This window comes from Pagrus pagrus (assembly GCF_965226575.1).
Source record: "Pagrus pagrus genome assembly, chromosome: 13".
Lineage (NCBI taxonomy): Eukaryota > Metazoa > Chordata > Actinopteri > Spariformes > Sparidae > Pagrus > Pagrus pagrus.
Window position 1 is genome coordinate 8001508 of NC_140197.1, and position 20253 is coordinate 8021760.

At 40.9% G+C, this 20253-nt stretch overlaps 1 protein-coding gene across 5 annotated transcripts in view; it reads right to left on the reverse strand.

Annotated features, from left to right (window-relative positions):
• Nucleotides 1-2525: 2525 nt before the first annotated feature.
• The window catches only part of LOC311268606 (thyroid hormone receptor alpha), a 108710-nt gene continuing 90982 nt past the window's right edge, over nucleotides 2526-20253 (reverse strand). For 4 of the 5 annotated variants that reach the window (XM_084372332.1, XM_084372330.1, XM_084372331.1 and 1 more), the window contains 5 exons: nucleotides 18938-19085; nucleotides 16474-16679; nucleotides 13802-13948; nucleotides 12140-12398; nucleotides 2526-10187 (listed from right to left, as the gene is read on the reverse strand). In XM_084372332.1, the coding sequence (XP_084228458.1) occupies nucleotides 9937-10187; nucleotides 12140-12398; nucleotides 13802-13948; nucleotides 16474-16679; nucleotides 18938-19085 (1011 nt within the window). In that variant the 3' untranslated portion in view covers nucleotides 2526-9936. The remainder of the gene's footprint in view (nucleotides 10188-12139; nucleotides 12399-13801; nucleotides 13949-16473; nucleotides 16680-18937; nucleotides 19086-20253) is intronic. The other variant, XR_014623986.1, reaches the window with a different exon arrangement.

Sequence of the window (20253 nt, forward strand, 5' to 3'; positions counted from 1 at the left end):
CATATAGCAGCATCCTAGCCATAAAACAGCATGTTTAATTTTGACTAAAGTCCATCTCAATGTGAGATAATCCTCTTGTCTTTTTTCCTCAGCCACAGACAGCATTCAACCCTCAGGCCTGAGCATAAAGCACAACAAGATCAGTTCAGGGTCATTCAATTCACGGACCAAAATCGCAACTTGCTAGAACAGATAGTATTCTGTGTGTAGGCTACGCATTTTTCACAATCAATGAATGTACGAATCACTCCTGCAGAAAAATATCCATCATCATTCATTTTCATGGCAGTTACTGGCAAAAGTCACAGGGAGCTGCTGCTGCAGAGGAGCAAAACAGCCACATGTGGCTCCAGGGCCGCAGGTTGCTGACCCCTGGTTCAGGCCAACAGAACACCTTTGGGATTCACTGAAAATGTAAGACCATCAAAGTGTTTTGTTGCCACACTGGAAAAAAGAAAAGGGATCAGTAATATGTTATGATTTCAAATGTTTGTTATAACAAGATGGTTTCACATTATAGCAAGATATTTTCACGTTATTATGAAATACAAACTTATCATGTCATAACAACACACTTTTTTGTTAAGACAATAAACTATTGATCTTGTTATAGCATAAACGTTTCACACTATGACTTGATCACTAATTGTTGTAACATAAAACAGTTCATGCTATAAAAAATGTTTGATGTTATAACATTATCTTGTTTGTTTGTAAAAAGCTTTTACACATTACACGTTGTAATAAGATACATGTATATTAAAAAACACCCACCAAAAACAAAACCACTTTCCTCTGACCAATCAGACACAGTGTGCTGATTTATTTTTTCTACTAATGAAACCAGACATTGATGTTGTTGCACCTATGATGTCATCCAAAAGGAAAGTTTGAAGTCCCTTTAAAGGAATCAATCAATTAGTCAATCATCTCATGACACTTTCCAAATTGAGCAGGTCTAGACCACACTCCTTGATTAAAACAATTTACAGACACCCAACATTTACCCCAGGAGCAAGCACTTGGTGACAGTGGTGAGAAAAAAACCTGCCTCTTGACAGGCAGAAACCTCGGAGCAGAACCGGACTCAATGGGGGCGGCCATCTGCCTCGACAGGTCAATGAAATCAATGACAGCTGGTAGAGGTCAGTGACATAAGACTGATCTCATAACACTGTCCAAAGTCATTTGGGTGGAAAACTACAGCCTTACCAACACAATATATATACTGTATATTCACAATCATTCATATAAGTCAAAACAAAAAACCCTTTAAACATCAGCTTTGTAATCCTCTTGACAAAGACAAAGCAGGCAAATTGATATCAAATAATTTTTAATGTTGAAAATGAACGTCACATAGCCACAAACACAAACAGCTTTGAGCCATTGAGATGCCATTCTCTGATTGTGCCATGAATGATTTGTCACAGAAAACAAGACAGACAACAACCGTGCCCATTACAAACCCACAACCAGCATTATAAAATACACCAGCAAACTCTCATCTGGGGCGCTTCCACCCCACGTCTCATTCAGATTTACATTCAACACTGTGCTGTGCCAAAAAATTATGGCTGCTTCTCTAACAGGAAATAGTCTCCTGCTTGTGCATGGCCTCACATGATGTCTCTCAGATACGCTAATTAGGGCCGGGTTGTGTGCTACTGCATAAAGTCACTGTGAAGGGGAGCTGCAGGGAGCGACCAACAAAAACAAGAGAGGACATTGTTATCATGGGAATAGTAGGCTGGGACTTGGGGTCCTAAACCTTTTTCTTGTTCAAGGCACAATTGACTGGCCTGTATTAAAGTTCACTGGTTACAAATAGAAATGTCTAACTGCATGTTTGCACTTGTGAAGATCTGAAGGCCTGAAGAGGACACAGTGTCTCTTCAAAGCTGTTTTTTTTGGGGGGGGACAGGAGCAGCATCTTTGATTTCTTTGCCCCTGCCGACTATTTTTTTACTATTTGCATTTAAAGATTCTACTACTCAATGTCCTGATAAAACATCAGTCCTCTCTTGGTTTGTCAGGGCAGAACACACGTACAGAAGGAATAAACATCTGCCAGCCGAAGATAAATACTCAAAGCATGGCTTCGTATCTCATGCTATCAGTTCCGTAAGAACAAAACAAAGTAAGTGCAGTCATTTTCAAACTTTTTTTTTCTTCTAGAGCCACACCATTGTCACCATGGTGTATCTTACAACCCGAACTGATCCTGTAAGCATTTTTACTAAATTCATTCACCCTCTTCAACACGTTTTGAGTGGTTGCTTTTTCTAAGTCTGGCTTACATTTCCAGGACGTGGCCAGGAGCTCCGAACTAAACTGTCCTGCCTAAAAACTATTCAAGCCACCAAGTTTTATTCAAAAACATTTGGGGCTACATTTTAGGACCACTGTTGGGTCTTGTTTCATATTCTGACAACCACTGATGATTTTCCTTGCTTGAGACTGATCACTCCCCCTCCTTTACTCTGGCACATGGCAGTACAATGAGGTATGAACAGTTGTATAAATCTCTGTTTTTTTTTTGGTTCGTATTTTGTGATTTTTTTTCTTTGTCGCTTTCCTTTTTTGTATGTGAGGCTTTATTCCATCAAATCCAATATTCTTGTCACAACATTGAGATTAATACATAGCAGATTTATACATTGTAAGATGAGCCCTGGTCTAAGGTCAGATTCATTTTGAGCAATCTAAAGGCTAAGATCAGGATGTGGCTGTTGTTTTTTTTAAATTTTAAATCGACTTAGATCAGGGATATTAGCAAATACTCAGCTTAGCGAGTGATACAGCTCAAGCAACTGTGGAAAGCAGGATTCAGGTTCATTCACTTTCAGTTCAGCTAACTGGGTAAAAGATTTGGCATGACCGAAGTTTACTGTAAAATGAAACATCTTCCCAAAACAACTTCAAGGGACTGTATGAAAATTATTAGGAAGGGGTTATTTAATCATTCTTTTCGTTGAAGGAAGAGCAGGAAAATATTCTTCAAATCTTTTAAATGTTGTACCAATACTTTTCCATTAAATAAAATGTCAATACCGCTGAAGAGGGTCTCGAAATGTGAGGGTTCAACTCCCTTTCCTTCACTAATAAGTTTTGTACAGTCCCTACGATATATAAATACATTAATTGTACGAAGTATGAAGTGAAACTGATCTTCAAATGTGTTGTTAGCTGTTATGTTAGCTAGAGTTTCCCATTGGTCCACCTTACCCAATGTGAGAGTGGAAATAGACGCAGATAGGTTTAGAGCTAACCACTGTGCATGCTAAGGGTTTGGGAAACAGTTTTTGACTTGTCATATAGGTAATTACTTTATTATGGGATATGAGAAAACATGCAGTTCCCAATTAGTTTCTAATTCAGTTACAGCCAATAATATAACAAGAGCAATGTGGCCCGAGCATTAAACTCCACATGATAGTGTGTGTAAGTTCTGTTTGTGTTTCAGGTTGTCTGCTTTCTCAGCAACTCGTTAGCTATCGAGCTGTGACTCCTCTAATGGCTGACAGAAGCTATAATCAAGAAAACTCTTGTGTCCTAATGAAAAAATATGATTACCATTTCTTCATTAAGTGGGTTTTAAGATTAAAAAATGTATGTACTCAGGTATCTTGACAGTGTCTCGGCCTGTCATGGCAGCAATGGTGGTAAGTGACAAAAAAGGCGGGAAAATCCAATTGTGGGCATCAAAACTATAGAATCTGCTTAAAATCATTATGAATCCAAACCAGAACTAAGTTTGTGTTACTTAAAGATTATACTTGGAGTAACACAAGTCACCTATGATTAAAGGTGCATATTAAGGTGCAATGTGACCAATGGACCTATGGATGTGTTTTGTTTTGTTATTCTGAATATGTAACTGCATTACTTGCAGATTATAACACCAAAATAAGGCAACTACAAAGTATAAATGCTAAATCTGATTACACATGTGAATAGCAGGCTGTTTTGAAGAGCCATGCAAACTTCTTTTTCAATCAGCTAAACTGAAGGTGATTTGAACCCTGGCCCTTGGGTGATGTTCGAGCACTAGCTACCACTACACCAATGATGGTCTAAAAGTGCATACACAGCCATTTTTCTCACAGTAAAGCATCAACACAGATAGACAGACATTCACTTACCAAGAAAATCAGATGCAAAGTAATATCAACATGAAAGAATACTCATAAAAAACATTTTTTTCCTCTATCCAAAATAAAGTCACTTCATCTCTTGCTTTACAACACTCCAAATCTTTTATAAACATACTATATTAAAAAAAAAAGGACTTATCAGTAGCAGTCTGTCACACGATCAAGGTTTTAAACCCACCTACGAACTCATCCACCCCAGAATAAGCATAACAACGAACACTTGGTGCACAACGAAAGCAACATCAACAACATCAAAAACAACATGAGTGTGGGACTTCACACCGTGTCTTTAATCGTACAATTTCAGTATTTTACATTCCACATGTGGACATATTCCTGCAGGGATTGTCATCTTTCTCAACCAGAGTGCTAGTATGAGTTGGGGTAGGTTTATGTGAGTGCGCATGTGCTCGGGAAGGAAAGAGGACAGAGTGAAATAAATAGAGAAAGGGGGCGGGGATGAGGATTTTGGGAGAAGACTGAGATAAACAGGAACTACTGAATGGGAACGCTGGGTATTGGAGATGGAAGGACAGGAAACGACAGATGTTAGGAAGATAGAAAGGATGTTATTGACTTACTTATGTTTTCCCTGGGTAAGTAATAAAAGTAGTAGAAGTATTTATTTGTGGGAAACAAATGACATGAGAGTTGAACTGTTTCAGAGTGGTTTGTTATAGTTTTATGCCATGCTGCAGTGACAGAGCTTTTACATCTTCACATTTTTAGTTGAGTGTAAACAAACATTAAACTGAACCCTAACTTTATTCTTAGAGACAGAAGAGAGAGAAACACAATTCTGTGGTCACTGTGCGGAAAAGACAGAGGTTTTTTTTGATTTGCAGCTTGGCTAGGAAGTGCAGAAAGTAATACAGGGTGCAACTTTTGGGGCAACTAACATGGCTGCTTTTGTCAAACCGTGTTTTACTCTTAGAGGGAAACACATTTCTGACTCTGTGGCTCTTATAATGGAAGGCTTTTCCATTTAGCTTTGCCTGCAAAATTGCCTCGTGTGCCACCACCCTGGCCATGTCCAAACACGCAGAGCAAATCCATGAAACTTTCAGAAGCTTCATGCCTTTCCCTTGTGAATGCACTGCAAGGGGGGTAATGAAGCCATAAAAGTTAGAATAAGCACCCCGTGTCATCGGTTTGTTGCAGCGTCTCGAGTTGTCGGTCATGCGCAAAAACATGTTCCTCATCACTGTGTGCCTGGCTGCCCTGCCACTATGACGACCAAGGTCATACAGACAACAAATAAATATACTGTTCAAACTCAAATTTGACTTTTCCGAAAAAAAAAAAAAGATAGTATTAACAGATCAGATTTGAACAACTAATCAATTTGCCTGCTGTGTGAACGTAGCGCTATCATAGCGAGCAGTGATGTCCAGGTAAAAATGGCTTTTTGGTGAGGAGGATGGTTGCTGACTATTAGTCTGTCTCTCTGCTATGCTGGTGCAACTGATCATGGCTGAAGGCAGTGTGCTCTGTGGTGCTGGTGTGGTTTTTCTTTAAGAGGACGGGGTGAGGATTTCTCCAATGATCATTTGGCTGAGAGAGACAGAGAGAGAAGAGAGAGACAGACAGACGAGAGCGGCGGTGCTGCCAGCTCAAATCCTAACCTGAACTTGCCGGGTTATGTGGACCAGACCTGATCTCATGTTTGTCGTCCTGAAGCAGGAACAAACAAACAGAGCTGCTTAAGGTACTCGCTGTGCTAAGTGACGTGATTTAGAGGTATGCGAAAGGCGGGTAAACTATGAGAGTTAGTTGGTGATCACCACAAGGCAAACAAGCATCATAATGCAATATGACGTTAACTGCAAACAATGCATAAATATTACTTTGAAGATATTAATACAGTTGGGTAAACTGAGTACTGACGCCCCCTGCTACATGACTGGTCAGACAGATTCGTGATCTGATTTGAGCTGGCAGCAGAAATTCACAAACTGATAGCTCTAATGCCACAAACAATAACTGTAACATTTATACATATCTATATATATCCATAAATATATGCTTCTGTATACTGTATAATGTATATTTGTATTACCGACCTCTGTGAGGCACATTAACATCGGAAATCAGAATTACTAAGCCAGCGTTTTCCCTGTCTGAGCCATGACCCGGTTGCAGCATGGCTTTCATTCACAGTGATAGTGAGCAAAGTACGGTACAAACACACAAGGCCGGGAGATGGCGGGTATGAAACTGTACTGCTTGATCATCCTATTGCTGTGTGTGTGTGTGTGTGTGTGCTGCTGCTGCTGTGTGTGTGTGTATCCCTGTATAATCAGCGCTTACGGTTCTATTTTAATACCCTGCACCATAGATTAGTAACACTGAGAGTGGCGGCGCCTGAAGGCCATGTCACAGTCCTTGTTGGTTTCAACAGGTAATCGAGAGATAAAACGAAATGCGTGTGTTCTTATGCGTGTGTCAGAGAATACTGTTAAGACTGCTAAATACAGGCAGGAACAGGAGAGATGTGGTGGGGAGGGGAGAAAGGAAGGAGGTTCAGGGCTACTAAGGGATACAGACATTGTGGTTTTAGTGCAACAGAAAAAAACCTGATAGTTATTTGTAGTGGATGGCAATTCGGGATATGGTTGGTGGAGCTTATTTCAGCAGTGTTTAATTCATATTCCAAGTGTCTGGGATAGGACAGTCGCTCAGAAAGTCTTTAAAGTTGCTTGGTGTCCATTTCTGCTGCGACGGCGAGGGAAGGATCTGGAGATGTACTGCAGGTGCGAGGACAAGGGTCCATTTTCGTGTGGCGGTCTGCTATTGGCTTGGCCTGAGTCACATCGCTACCTGCCAAAGTCGCTCACTCACCGTGTCCCTCCCCTCGGCTGGGATGAAATCGTATCCACAGGCGAATACTGCTGACTCACTTGCTGCTTATTTACCTCCCAGTCACCACCCACAAAAGTCTGTTGGCCTGACCCAATTGGGCCCAAAATGGCTTCCACTGGAGTCTAAGCTTCCAGCAGTCGTTGTCCTCTGACAGTCTCCTTTGAGTTCAATCGGCACACTGTATTGTCATATATTCACCCCTGCCCTTGGTGTTGGTTTGGGTTGTGAAATGAAAACTGAATCCAGAGTGACTGTTGGTCCCACGTGGTGTGTGATAAAAATGAAAAAAATGGGAAAAAAAGTCAAATGTTGATCCACGGAGCGGCTGAAAGACCTGCTGTACACTGTCAGTGGAGCAGCACACCCAACGGGTCCATGTTGGCAACTCATTTGTGCGCTGTATAGATATTTATATATGTGTGCATGCATGTCAGTGTGTTGCAGACAGAGGGGCAGCTGCACTGAGATGAGAGGTGAGGTAGAATCTGTCGGTTCAGGCTGGACTTGAAAAGGGTACAGGTGTGCAGAGGTAAGTGACACTATCCCCTCCCATCACCACCACCACCACCACCACCACTACCATCTGCCAGCGCTGGACCTATCACAAGACAGCGGGGAGGTGAGGAGGCGGGGCAGTGGTGCGATTAACAGGGGGAGGGCTCCGATGAGAAGACGCACTCATGTATGCACACAGAGACAGAAGTGTGGTGCAGCCCAGGAGTTATTCAGGATGAGGAGGAGAGGAGCAACACAACAACTGAGGTAATACATCAGAAAACAACTGCATGGGTGTGTGTAATGTGTGTGTGTGTGTGTGTGTGAGGTAACAAAAACAGGAGGTATGTGTCGGAGAGGTATTGTAGATATATATATATATACACACATATATATATATATATAGATGTATATACGTATGTAAGTACAGTAGATTACTTGTCAGTATTAATGAGTAACATGAATTTTCAAGTCATATTGCACCTACATGTATTGTGATTTTAAAATGTGTTTTCTTTTAATAAAGTAAATTTGTTACCTAACTATTTTCTTTTGTTTCCTACGTAACACTGTATTATAAAGTAGTGGAAACAATTTCCATGTAGCCTATAGCTACAATACACCTTTGTATCATAACAATACACTTAATTTTATCAATTAGCATGAAAAGGTCTAATGTATTATGAATGAAACTGTACTTCCTGTAAACATATTGAATGATTGTAGCAGGTAATGTTCCTTTCTTACGCCTCACTGTTTACAGCAAGTACAGTAAGGATCGACTGATCCCGAGCAAACACACTTTAATTATCCATAGCCATAGGGATGAATGTAAGAATGGAAGTGGTTGTTATGCTAACGTGCCATGGATCTACTAAAGGAAATCTGGATACAACGTAGGAGGCAGAACCCCATTTATTCCTATGAAACCAAACAGTCTGGCTGCAGGACGGAAAACAAAACCAATGAGCTGAAATATACTATAAAGCTGCAGCTACTGTTGATTTAGAAATGTTGATTTTAGCCTATATGTATAGATATATAGGCTATAACAATAATAATAATAATAATAATTTAATAATTTAGATATTAACTTGCTGAGGTAAGTTGTATTTGCTGTACTCACAATCTTAGTTTAGCATGCTAACATTTGCTGTAATTGGCACGGAACACAAAGTACAGCCAAGGCTGATGATTATTATGTTATTAGCGTCGACGTTTCTGAAAATTTGACCTGATGAAAAGACATTACAAGTCATACTCTGGGGAGATTCCCTTAATGGTAATTAATCTAACAGTTGTAATTCTGATTCTGGAAGCTACGATGCGATGATGAACGACTATCAGATGTTCATAACACATTACAACTTTTAATGCATTAAAACTTACCAATGTGTTGTGACCGCAGTTTTAAGACATAATAATGCACATAGCAAATGTGATAATGCATTATTATGTGTCACACAGGTCTATGTATAAATAATAATTACATTATAGATAAGGGCTTCATACAATTTGTTCCCACTGTAACTTATCCTAACACTAACAGAGAGGTTCATGGGTAGCTGAGGACTGCATGGCTCCATGTTTTCTCAATAAACTACCACCACCCACATAATAAATGAGGAAATACATTATATAAGCTATGAGGTAACAGTGTCGGGGTGTGTTTTGTGCACGTTCACAACGTGTGTGTGTGTCTCTGTGTGTACGTGAGACAGTGAGAGATAGAGAGGTCAGTACGTGAGGGAGGTAGGCCGACAAAGACTCACAGAGCCTCGGAGGACTGAGGGGTGGGCTGCACCTGCGGACAGAGAGTGCCATTGCAGTTAAGGAAATGCATGGGAGACGGGTGTCTGGCGGGGGGTGGGGGTTGTCTGAGAAGCTAATGGTCAAGTCCCGAAGAAAAATAAAAAATATTACAGTTTCTGTGGTGTGGGGTGGTTGTGGGGGGAGTAGAGACATGACGGAGCCCCTCAGTTTGCATTAGTGTAGGAACAGAGTACAGTTGTTTGTCCAACAGGTGCAAGAGGAGTTAATTGCTGAGATTTGCATAAAGGTCTTCTGTACTGTACGTTCATGGCAGTGTGTCTGGAATTTATATATGTGAATAACTAACTGCTTACAACTTTGTACTGTTTGTGTGTGTGTGTGTGTACCTTTAAGAAATGACAATACACAAATCCAGATTGTCAGTGTGTTTCTCTGGTGTGTTTGCTGGTGGCAGGAGGTGGATCTTGTGGGTGTTTGACAAAAAAAACCAACAAAATTTACAGGGCACGTTCCCACTGAAGAAAAAAAACAAAAATATAGACTTTCTTCGCCTCTTGTCCTTCCCCCACGCTTCCTCTTCCACTTAAGCCACCCCATTTATTTCCTTCTGTGTCCAGGGTTCTTTTAGGGGGACTAGGCGCTCCATAAGTCACACTTCCTGATCCTCGAAGACCTCCAGGAAGAGCGGGGGAAAGAGTTCGTTAGGACACTCCACCTTCATATGGAGGAAGCGGCTGGCGTGGCAGGCTCCGATCATGCGCAGGTCCGTCACCTTCATCAGCAGCTTGGGCCAGAAGTGGGGAATGTTGTGCTTGCGGTAGTTGATGTAGTGCTCGAACGCCAGCAGGTAAGCCTCTTGGCACTGCTCGATTTTCTCCACACTGGTCAGCCCTGAACGGTCTGGGGTGATACGGAAGAGATAAAAAATTACATTTGTTACTTTTAGGAAACATTTCCACCTCATCCTGAAGCAGAAAGTACATTTCCAAAATAGTAGAATACGTTTTAGTCTTGTCTTATGATGACATCATCTAACAGCCAAAAGAAGATATGAAAAATAGCATTTTCTGGGCATTTCATTACCGTTTGGCAGAGAGAAGAGAGACGGCAGCAAATTAGGGAGAGAGTAAGCAAATGCAACAAATGCTGGAGTTCAGCCAAACGGGAACCGGGGACAATGCAGGTCATAAGTGCGCTATCAACTGTTTTTAAGCACCGTATTCAATACAAAAACAGATCTGTGTGTAACCTTCCTCAAATGAAACAACATTAAACAATCAGATGTCATCTTGTTGTGCATTGTTCTTCTGCAATGGTTTAATAGGATCTGCCTAGAGAACTAGTGCAACCAACTACTGTATTTATGAACCAACTCACCAACTCATTTGCATTTTCATTGTGTTCAAATTTATGCTAAACTGGATTATATCCAGCATATTAACCTCTTAGGGTTATCTGGAAAATTGATTTTTAAATTGATCTGGCTTTATTTAGCTGATACCATTCCCTTAACGAATGCCTGTATTGGGCACAATCCCAATCATGATGCTCATGCGGTTAAGCTTTGAAACACTTAGCTGTAAATAGACCCATGGAAAACCTGTCTGAACTCAAAGTGAGTAACTTATAATAATATACAGACAATACTGGCAGCAGCATGCCAGTAAAGAGCAGTAACAGTCAGTCAAAAAGCTGGTAGAGGTGACAATGAGCCCGACCTGCAACAATAGGACGGAAACCCCATCGTGATTAGACTAAAAATAATATGCACCCAGATAGGACCTCAAATCCCTCTAATTTTTATAGGAAAATTCTGCAGGATTTGTGTTTTTCCACTTTTGGTAATGTTTGTGGCGACATTTACCTATGATTGCCTTTCACTCGTGTCATGAACTGTGCTCTTGTCCCAGACTTTGTTCCAAGCACACTGCTTGCATTATTCCAACTGACAAGAGAGATAATTAAACTTTATGTAAAAAAAATGTGGTAACTTTTTTTGCGGTGGAATTAATTTTTCTCTTAAATGTCAAATCTGGAGTCTATATTACTCAGGAGGCATCAGACTATTTGCTCCAGTTTACATAAAACGGTGACTGCCTACAAACTTGTCAGTGATGGGATTGAAGGCAGATCAGACGAGATTACTCTTATTCAGATTGTTTAGGAGGTGTGGGAATTCATCTGAGATGACGAGATATGTGGGTATTGGTAATTCCCAAATTTTTAACAACTTTCAAAGTAGACTGAAAATTGATGTGATACTTATATAACTAATTATATGACTATGTATAATTACCTAATATATAACTATAGTTATTTTCTGAGACTTGACAAAGTTCCTTCACAAAAAAGAGAGCGATGAACTCAAAATGACTAGTCCAATCATCTGGGTGTGTGAAACTGGTGAAGTTCTCCTTTGATGTAGCGAGAGACACGACTCCTTGTTCTTACAGAAGTAACGATGTCAGTGTCTTGTTTTGAAGTGAAAAGCTAAAAAGTGAAATCTATGAACCAGTTAAATGATCTGAGCTCAGAAACAGCAAAACCTTCACTCCTTGTATTATTAATGTGCCAGTTATTAAATATTTAATTCTGTTTTTACCAGAATCTTTTATTTTAAGCTGAAGGAAAACTCTGGTCATTGCAAAAGAAGGCAGGTGAGAGTCAGAAAACCAAAACACTACATTTAAAACTACTCTGTCTGTAACAACAGCAGAAGTAGTACACAGAGTTTAAAAGACTGCAACTTCCCTCCAGTTAGTTAGAACTGAAGAAGCCTCTTGGATGAGAGGTGACGATGCAGCACTTAGAATTCAAAGTGTGTACATGCACCAACATGACTTATTCCTCACCTGAGCTCATGAGCAGCACGGCCTGCATCAGAGCCACCTCTGAGTCATCCAGGTTGAACTGAGCCAGGCTCTTGCCCAAATCAAAGATGGCGTCCGACACCACGCCCAACCCGCCATTCTTCAGCTGCTCACGTTTCACGGCCATCTCGCCGTTTAGTGTCAGCGTCTCGCTTTCCGGATCGTAGCGTACGGCGGCCCGCAGCGACATGATCTCCATGCAGCAGCCCTTCAGCAAGATGATCTGGTCTTCACAAGGCAGCTGCGAAACATCAAGGAATGATATGACAGGAAATTTAATGAACGTAAGAGTTTCAATCTAAATGGCCACAATAATATGAAAACTGTTCTAATAATTATGGCTTATAAAAGACGTTTAGATTCAACACAAACTCTGAAGTATTCTAGATAAGTACAGAATTGTTTGTGTTGTAGGAATGAATGGATGAACCAATACAGTTATTGTAATGGCTGGCAACATATTACAATTTTTTTTTACTTCAAAAAAGCTTCAATATAAGTGTTTATATAATAGCTTATATTATATATGATGGAAATGTATTTTATTTATTCATATATACTGGAGAAAGGTACTTTGGCTTCTTTTTTAATATTCATTTTCACTGATGGACTGTATGGATTTGTCAAAATCAACCTTTGAAATGCACTGTAAAATGCTATGTCATAGCTTTTCTTCAACCCTGATAATAATTATCTTGGAGTGCTTCCTTGCAGAGAAGGGCTATCGTTTTCTTTTCACAAACAAATCCGCTGCCAAGCATTATGTAACCGGGAGGCCCCTACAATATACATGATGACCGTGCTCAGTAAGGTGGAACTCAGGCGAGGACACTCAAACTCTCACGCATATCATTTCTGTCGAGAGCAGAGCGAAATCAGAGAGTGGTGAGTCATCACATCCTCAAGAGAGAGAGAGAGGTGGGAGGATGACAGGCAGCATGACAAAGGCTGCAGATAGGGGAAGTTCTCAATCAACAGACCTCATTACAGTTAATAAGCGCGTTAGTGGGTTAACAGTGTTCATGAGACGGGTCTTGAGTTAATGAGGAGAAGCAATTACATGTCAGTGAAACTTCAAAAAGAGGCTGTGTTCAAAGGCACAACCTGTTCTATCCAAGCTTACTGCTTTCTGTCTCTTATTTACATCCTCACCATGTACTGTATAATAAATGGAAAATTACTTGTTAGCTTACAAAACAGGACAAGCAAGACAGAGGCTTGTGTGGGACTATAAACTTCCCATAGCTTAATGAAAAGCAGGACAGAGCTGTTAGTTATACTCTACACTGTGATATAGTAGCATCCAGGATTAGCTTCCACACTAACAGGAAATACTACACATTGGATGCGCCAATAATTAACAGGGAGTTTGTTTTTTTAACTTAACCTGTGAAGCAAATGAGTTTATGATGTGCTCCTTTCCCTGGAAGTAACACTAGGTAACGCTACTGTGGTAAGTTATTTAGCCAGGCATGCTAATGTTAGAGAAAACACACCGTTAACTATCGTCCTCATACTTTTCTCTTGATGAAAGCATTCACAAGTGTTTTTATATCACTGTGCTAAGGTTGATGATAGACAAAAACCCACAGATATGTTTGAGTGTGAGAACAGATTTAAACACACACCACCTGCTGAACCTACCTCCGAGAACATGGGCAATTTCTTGGCGAAGTCGACGACACGTGTGATCGCAGGAGTCATGATCTTGGTGAACTCGCTGAAGGCTTCCAGGTCCACCTTATCTCCGTCGGAGGTGGGCACCACTGGACCCTGGCCGATATCATCCGACTGGAGACAAGACATCATATATGTGAGGGAACCTTTCAGACTAAAATGTCAGAAGGAAATGATAATATTTCAAACAGTTCGCTTAAGAGAAGACTGTTCAAAAGGTCAGATGTCTTGTGAGTTGACCTTTGAGCTTTGATTATCTTTGGATGGGAACACTGACTAATAGAACCCTGGAAATGTTCTAAAAGGTTAACAGACTTATAAAAAGCCGAACATACAGACTGTTGCAATGTGGAGACTCATATGGAATCAATTTAAACACCACTGGTTTATAAAAGATACTGTCAGACTGTACTGTAGTGTAAAATACAGATTATATTTCTCATCTGTATTCGAGGAAAACCTCATGTGAGTTCAGCAGCTTAATGACAGGATGATTAGATGAGCCATGCTGCATTACAATATGGACAAATGGAGTCTGTAGTGATAATGGCATACTATATGACTATCAGTATGAATGCAAGACACATAGTTCATTGATTTAAATATTGCTGTGATGCATTTTTAGCCTTGCATGTACCAGCTTAATGTACTTGTGTGATCAGAAACACATGCGGATCATCCTCTGTCTAATTGAAAGGCAGTTGGCATCCTCCCATTAGATCAGCTTATCTGTGCTACAGTGGATTTGGCACCAGGGAGCGCTGAGGTAAGACGTTATCTAACAGACTGGGAGGTAGCACAGATAGTCACACAGCAGATCCCTATCCTGTTTTGATAACACAGGATCTTGAGTGCTTTAACAGACAGGAAACAGCTTCAGGCAACGCATCGTCAGGAATACTTGGGGGTCATCAGCAGGATGTTAGGATGAAACCTAATGAAATATTAAAGGAGGCATATCATGCTCATATTCAGGTAGATCATTTTAATTTGGGTTAGTACTAGAAGAGGTAGAGCTTCTCATTCTGTCCAGTAATGCAGCGCTGTCTGAAACGCTCTGTTTTAGCTCCCGTCTCTTTAAGGCCCCCCTCCCAAATACTTAGTCTCCTCTGATTGGTCAGCTCATAAATGCCTGACCCAGCATCTTTAACAACAACACAGCTGCTGTGTCAAGTTGGGTCGTATGTGCTAAACTAGCAGCTAGGCATGAATTATGCAAATATGTGACACGGTGACGTAGTGTGATGTCACAATGTTACAGAATAAGAGGCAGGACTACTGACGGGGCGTTTCGGGAGCAGTGTTTTCTGGGGAGAGAGGAGCTACTGTTGGTGTGGATTTTTAAAGGCTGATATAATACAAACAGTTGGTAGATTTGAGATATCAACCATCCAGCTGTTTCTGGATGACGTTCACATCTGTTTTGAGTGGCTGTATTGATAGTATGTAAGATGGCTAATCCAAAGTATGAAGCAGTGAAGTTGCTGTAACAACAGACAGACTCCGCTCTGATTGGCTTCGCCTGCTGTGTTCCCAAATACTGAATCTGTTATTTTCTTTTTGGGCATTCTTCTGTTCTCTTGTTCACCTTGGACAAGCTTCCCCACTGTGCAGTTTTTCAGCAGGGCCAGGCCTTCAAAACAGTATTTGACAATAAACCTGTCTTTGCCTTTATGGAACGGTTGCCTGGTAACTGTCATCTGACCTTTGCCTTGAGGTAACCATTGGCGCTGTAGACACATGCATCATGCACGTGCCACCGATCGCATACTGTAGGATGGCGGGGAGTGAAGTTGCTGATGAAAAGGCATGCTGTCAAAACATTTCTTTTGGAAAATGAAACAAAGTCGCTTTCTGATTTTGATTTTAACAACTTTAAACACACTGCTGGAGGAACAGGGATTTATGAGCCACATAAAAGAAAAAATAAACTACTTTGACAGGCTCAACGAGTGTGATTATGCCATAGAGTATCCCGATTTAGATACCCATTAATGAAAATGTGACATAATTGATAACATTTCCTTGGTTATGATTTATTGTAAGCTTTCATGGAATAGGGTAGAGGGCATTTTCACAGGAGCTAAAAAGAGAGTGGGGAGGTGAGCCTGCTGTATGTTTTTTACACCCCGGTGCTTTAGTTTCTGGTGTGTTAGCGTGTTAATAAGTCGGCCTGAGTTTTGGAAGTCACACTGTGGGCCTCCCCTCAAAGCAAAGAAGAGAATCATTCTAATCTACCATGAAAAAAGTTCATATTTTGGGGATAGTCATGCTCTAGGTCACACTGTGTGGGCTAAAACTAAAGCCCTTTTGTTTATTGTCTTTATTTTTTTTTACATTTTGGTAAACAGGCAGAACCAGAATAAAGCCGATTTAGCTATTAGCAGTTCCTGTGTGCAGTGTACTCATGGATGTACAGATCACTGGAAAGCTGATAGTAAAGAAAACACATGATATAAAGTTCTGCTCTTACAAGGAACGCCTTTCTTTCTATTTCCATGTGCTGCTGCAATTGTTGACCAAGTTGCTGAGTGGACCAAATCAGTAGGCCAAACCACAATAACTAACTCCCAGTAGCTTTTTCAAACATTAGAAGCATTTCACTTCATTGCTCTGTCTGCTCAAAACAAAAAGCTTACCAGGAACTTGCGCTTCTGTTTCCAGCTGGAGCCCTGGGCATTGGTGTGCCGGTGGGCCTCGGTTACCATCCTGATCAGCTCCCACTCTGCCGTGTTCGGCTCCGGCCTCGTCTGCAGCGTCCGCACCATCTCCTCCCTCTTCCTCCTCTGTCGATTCTCCTCGATCAGACGCCGCTTGGCCACACGCTTTGACTCGTCCAACACCACTGATAGGCGCGATGGAAGAGAACATTCAGGCGAGTTAATGCAGTGAGGCTACAACTGAGGCTAGCAGGTCTTCAACATAAACTGTAAAATGTTCTTTCTTTCTTTCTGGTTGTGAATCTGTTTTTGCTTTCTCTTTGCTGAGGGAAATTAAAAGGCTCTAGTTTGTCAGTGAGTTTGTGTCGTTCTCCTGATTGTGTTTTTGTCTCCGTTTGTCGCTTGTTGCTGAAAATGTTGCAAAAACAAAAGCCATACTAAGAGTCTAAAGCCGTACTTCCAGCTCTGTTGACATTTTGCTCAGCTGTTACTGTTAACATTATAGCTACAACCACTCAGAGTACCTGTTGTAAATGGACATATGATACTGAGACATTATCTAGCGTATACTGATGTCTAGCATCTCGATGCCTTCAGTGCACGGAAACCAAAATCAGAATGTATTCTGGGAAATGTAGTTTGTGGACAATGTTATTGTGCTATATCGTAGGCAACTGGACGTGTCTCAGTTTCTTGTAGACGTGTCACCTCTCATCCAAGAGCTTCTTCAGTTCTAACTAACTGGAGGGGAGTTGCAGGCTGTTAACCTCTGTGTGGGAGTGTCCTTACAGAGTCGTTAAGGACACCTGTGAGCTCTGAGTTTCAGAGTCGTTAGGGCCACTTGTGGGTCGTTGACCCAACAGGCCTTCATCTGGGTTGCTAAGGCTAGGTGAGCCCAGGTGTGAATGGTTGTTAAGCTGTCGGGGGAGAGAACTCAGTACAGCATTGTAGGTGGGTGATAAGTAATGTCTTAGGCCATCTCCTCTGTTCAAAGACGGTCATTCCAGTTTGACATAGATGGATTCTTTTACTCCTCTTTCGAACCATCAGTCTTCTCTGGCCAAGATGTTTACATTGTTGTCCTCAAAGGAATGATTGTTCTCCTTCAGATGTAAGAGTCTTGCCCTGAGGAGTTGGCCCTCCTGACTCTGTAAGGATACTCCCACACAGAGTTTAAAAGCCTGCAACTCCCCTCCAGTTAGTCAGAACTGAACGCAGAATAGAATTGTATTATGCAAAGTTTATTCTTTGCAATCACTCATGGGCCACATAAAATGAGGTGCCAGGGCCACCATCCTCTAGTTGTTGACGAACAAGCCATGCTAGCTTTGTGAGGGTTTGCTTAAAGACAGTGGGGCCTAGAGCTAAATGCTAACATCAGCATGCTTATATGCTAACTCTGACAATCACAAGGACACTCAGTAGAGCACATACCTCCACCAAGGTGCAATAGATAACAGATAGTTAACATTGCTGAAAAATCTATCACTTGAACCTCACATTTCTTGCAGGAACGTGGACTACACATGTGACTCTCTCTGAATTCGATCAAAATACGACCAAAGAGGAGCAGATAATTCTGAAAGAAATGTTACTAGGTATTCAACCTTATTAGAACTAAGCTGGGTGACATTCAAAACATCCAGTGAAATATTGAAAGGAAGTCAAAGCAAAATGTCAGATGCAACACTGAGTTCTAAGGACTCTGCTTTGTGGAGAGCTGTTATTTGTGTTGGTGGAGTTGGAACAGAATAAATGTAATAAAACCCAAGGTTTCTGTCTTGTATTGCTCAACAATCATTACTGTACAAATGTCAGAACACACTGTTGTGTGTATGGTGCTAAGCAGTATCACAGTGGTGCAACAGTACTGAATAGAGCTTCAGCCACATCACCAAAATCTTACTTAAGACATATGTAGTTTGTTGTATTATACTGTATGTCTTGTTACTATCTGTATATACTGTATTCTTCATCAGGTTCAACTGATAAGCAGAAACCATTTCCTTTATCCACAGGTGTGGCTAGATCGCTTAATTAACATCCTCCACTACATGAAATTACATGATCAGTTCAGTATATGTGTATGGGTATGTGTGTGTACTATGTTATGTTACTCCTTAAGTAGTTAGACCACAAGGTGGAGCAGAAATCTGTGTGTGTACATGTGAATACAAATGTGGGACACATGGATCTAAGTACCGAATCTCATGCCAATCCATCCAGTATCTGTCAGTGATCATTTATGTCTGGAGCAGAGTGGTGGACAGGCCATCCATGGATCCCTGTCCCTGAAATGGCTGAAAATATTTCTCTCTGCTCTGTGCTTTGAATACGTTTTCCACAGTTACACAGTGAGAGTAGCAGCCTCAGCCTCATGGATCTATTTGCAAACACTTTGATGATAAGAATACTAAGAATACACAAGCTTATAATAACTCACAGTCCATCGCCATGCCCACTGAGATGCACTTCTTAAAGCGGCACAGCTGGCACTGGTTGCGGGTGATCTTGTCGATGATGCAGCAGCCTTCATATTTACACGAGTAAGCTGGATGCAGGTTCTTCTGGATAGTCCTGCGGAAGAAGCCCTGCAGAGAGGAAGGGAAACAGGATGAGAAAAAAAACAAAGAGAGGGGCAGTAAAACGAAGAAAAAAAAAGGTAGCAAAAGTGGAACAGAGAAAGAGCATTCAGTTATTGAGAGAGACACGCAACTCCATAACCTCAATATTAAATCCACCAATTAAATGTTCTTGTGTCTTAATTAGCATAAAACAAGTGCATTAAATGGGTCATATCACATGGCAGGCTGATGATTGCATGACAGGATCTTGCTTGCCAAGAATGGCTAAGTAATGAAGTGATGGCAGACTGAATGTCTCTCAGTAAGAGCTTTGTACAAGACAGTCAGGGAACAGTTAGATTAGAATCCCACTGTGGTTTACATAAAACATGATTTGAAGCAGAGAAATATCAGGGTGGCAGGTAGAGAAGTTTTGTGAAATCCCCTCTGAGTCATATCAAAACAAGCTGACTGGTCACTCCCTAACCCAAAAAGCAGCTTCATTTATCATAATATTGTAAGTTCACAATGAAATCTTATTTGGGAACAAAGTTTATTTCTTTTAAGTGGGCAATATGTAAGAATTGTAGTCAAAAAAGTCCAAAAATGAAGAAAGTGAAGTGGTTTTGACATTATGATGTGTACATATGTTACTGCGGAGATATCTACTGATGTTAACCAGCTCGCCTCGGCCCATTCTGGTCCAAAGCTCTTGTCCTAGGGTTGTAAACACTAACACTCCCCTGGTCCCTGAGATCCTAGTCCAAGCTGCTAGCTGTATGGCTAACTAAGCTAAATAGCCATGGTTAGCTGAAGTTAGCAGCAGTTAGTAGTTAAGCCGGTGGTATGCTGGTCCTAACAGGTGGACAATTCTTGAATATTGCACCTTTAAGCCTTATTTCCTGGATGATTGTACATGATACAGACAATTGAGCAAATGCTTTGTGTCAGTCGTGAATTCTGTATTTCGTATTCGGTGTATTCGTTTTTAAGACTCCAGTATTTTTGCATTTTTTTGCGCTACTTTTTAAAAAATGACAAACCAGTGACCCTACAGAGCTCATCTGTGCACGATGCTCCTGACCATTTTTGCTTCCGTTTTCGAATCACCTTAGGTTAACTATAGCTTTATGCATGTGTCACTGAGAACAGGTTTGTCTTTTAATTTCCACTTAGTAAAACTATACACATTTTA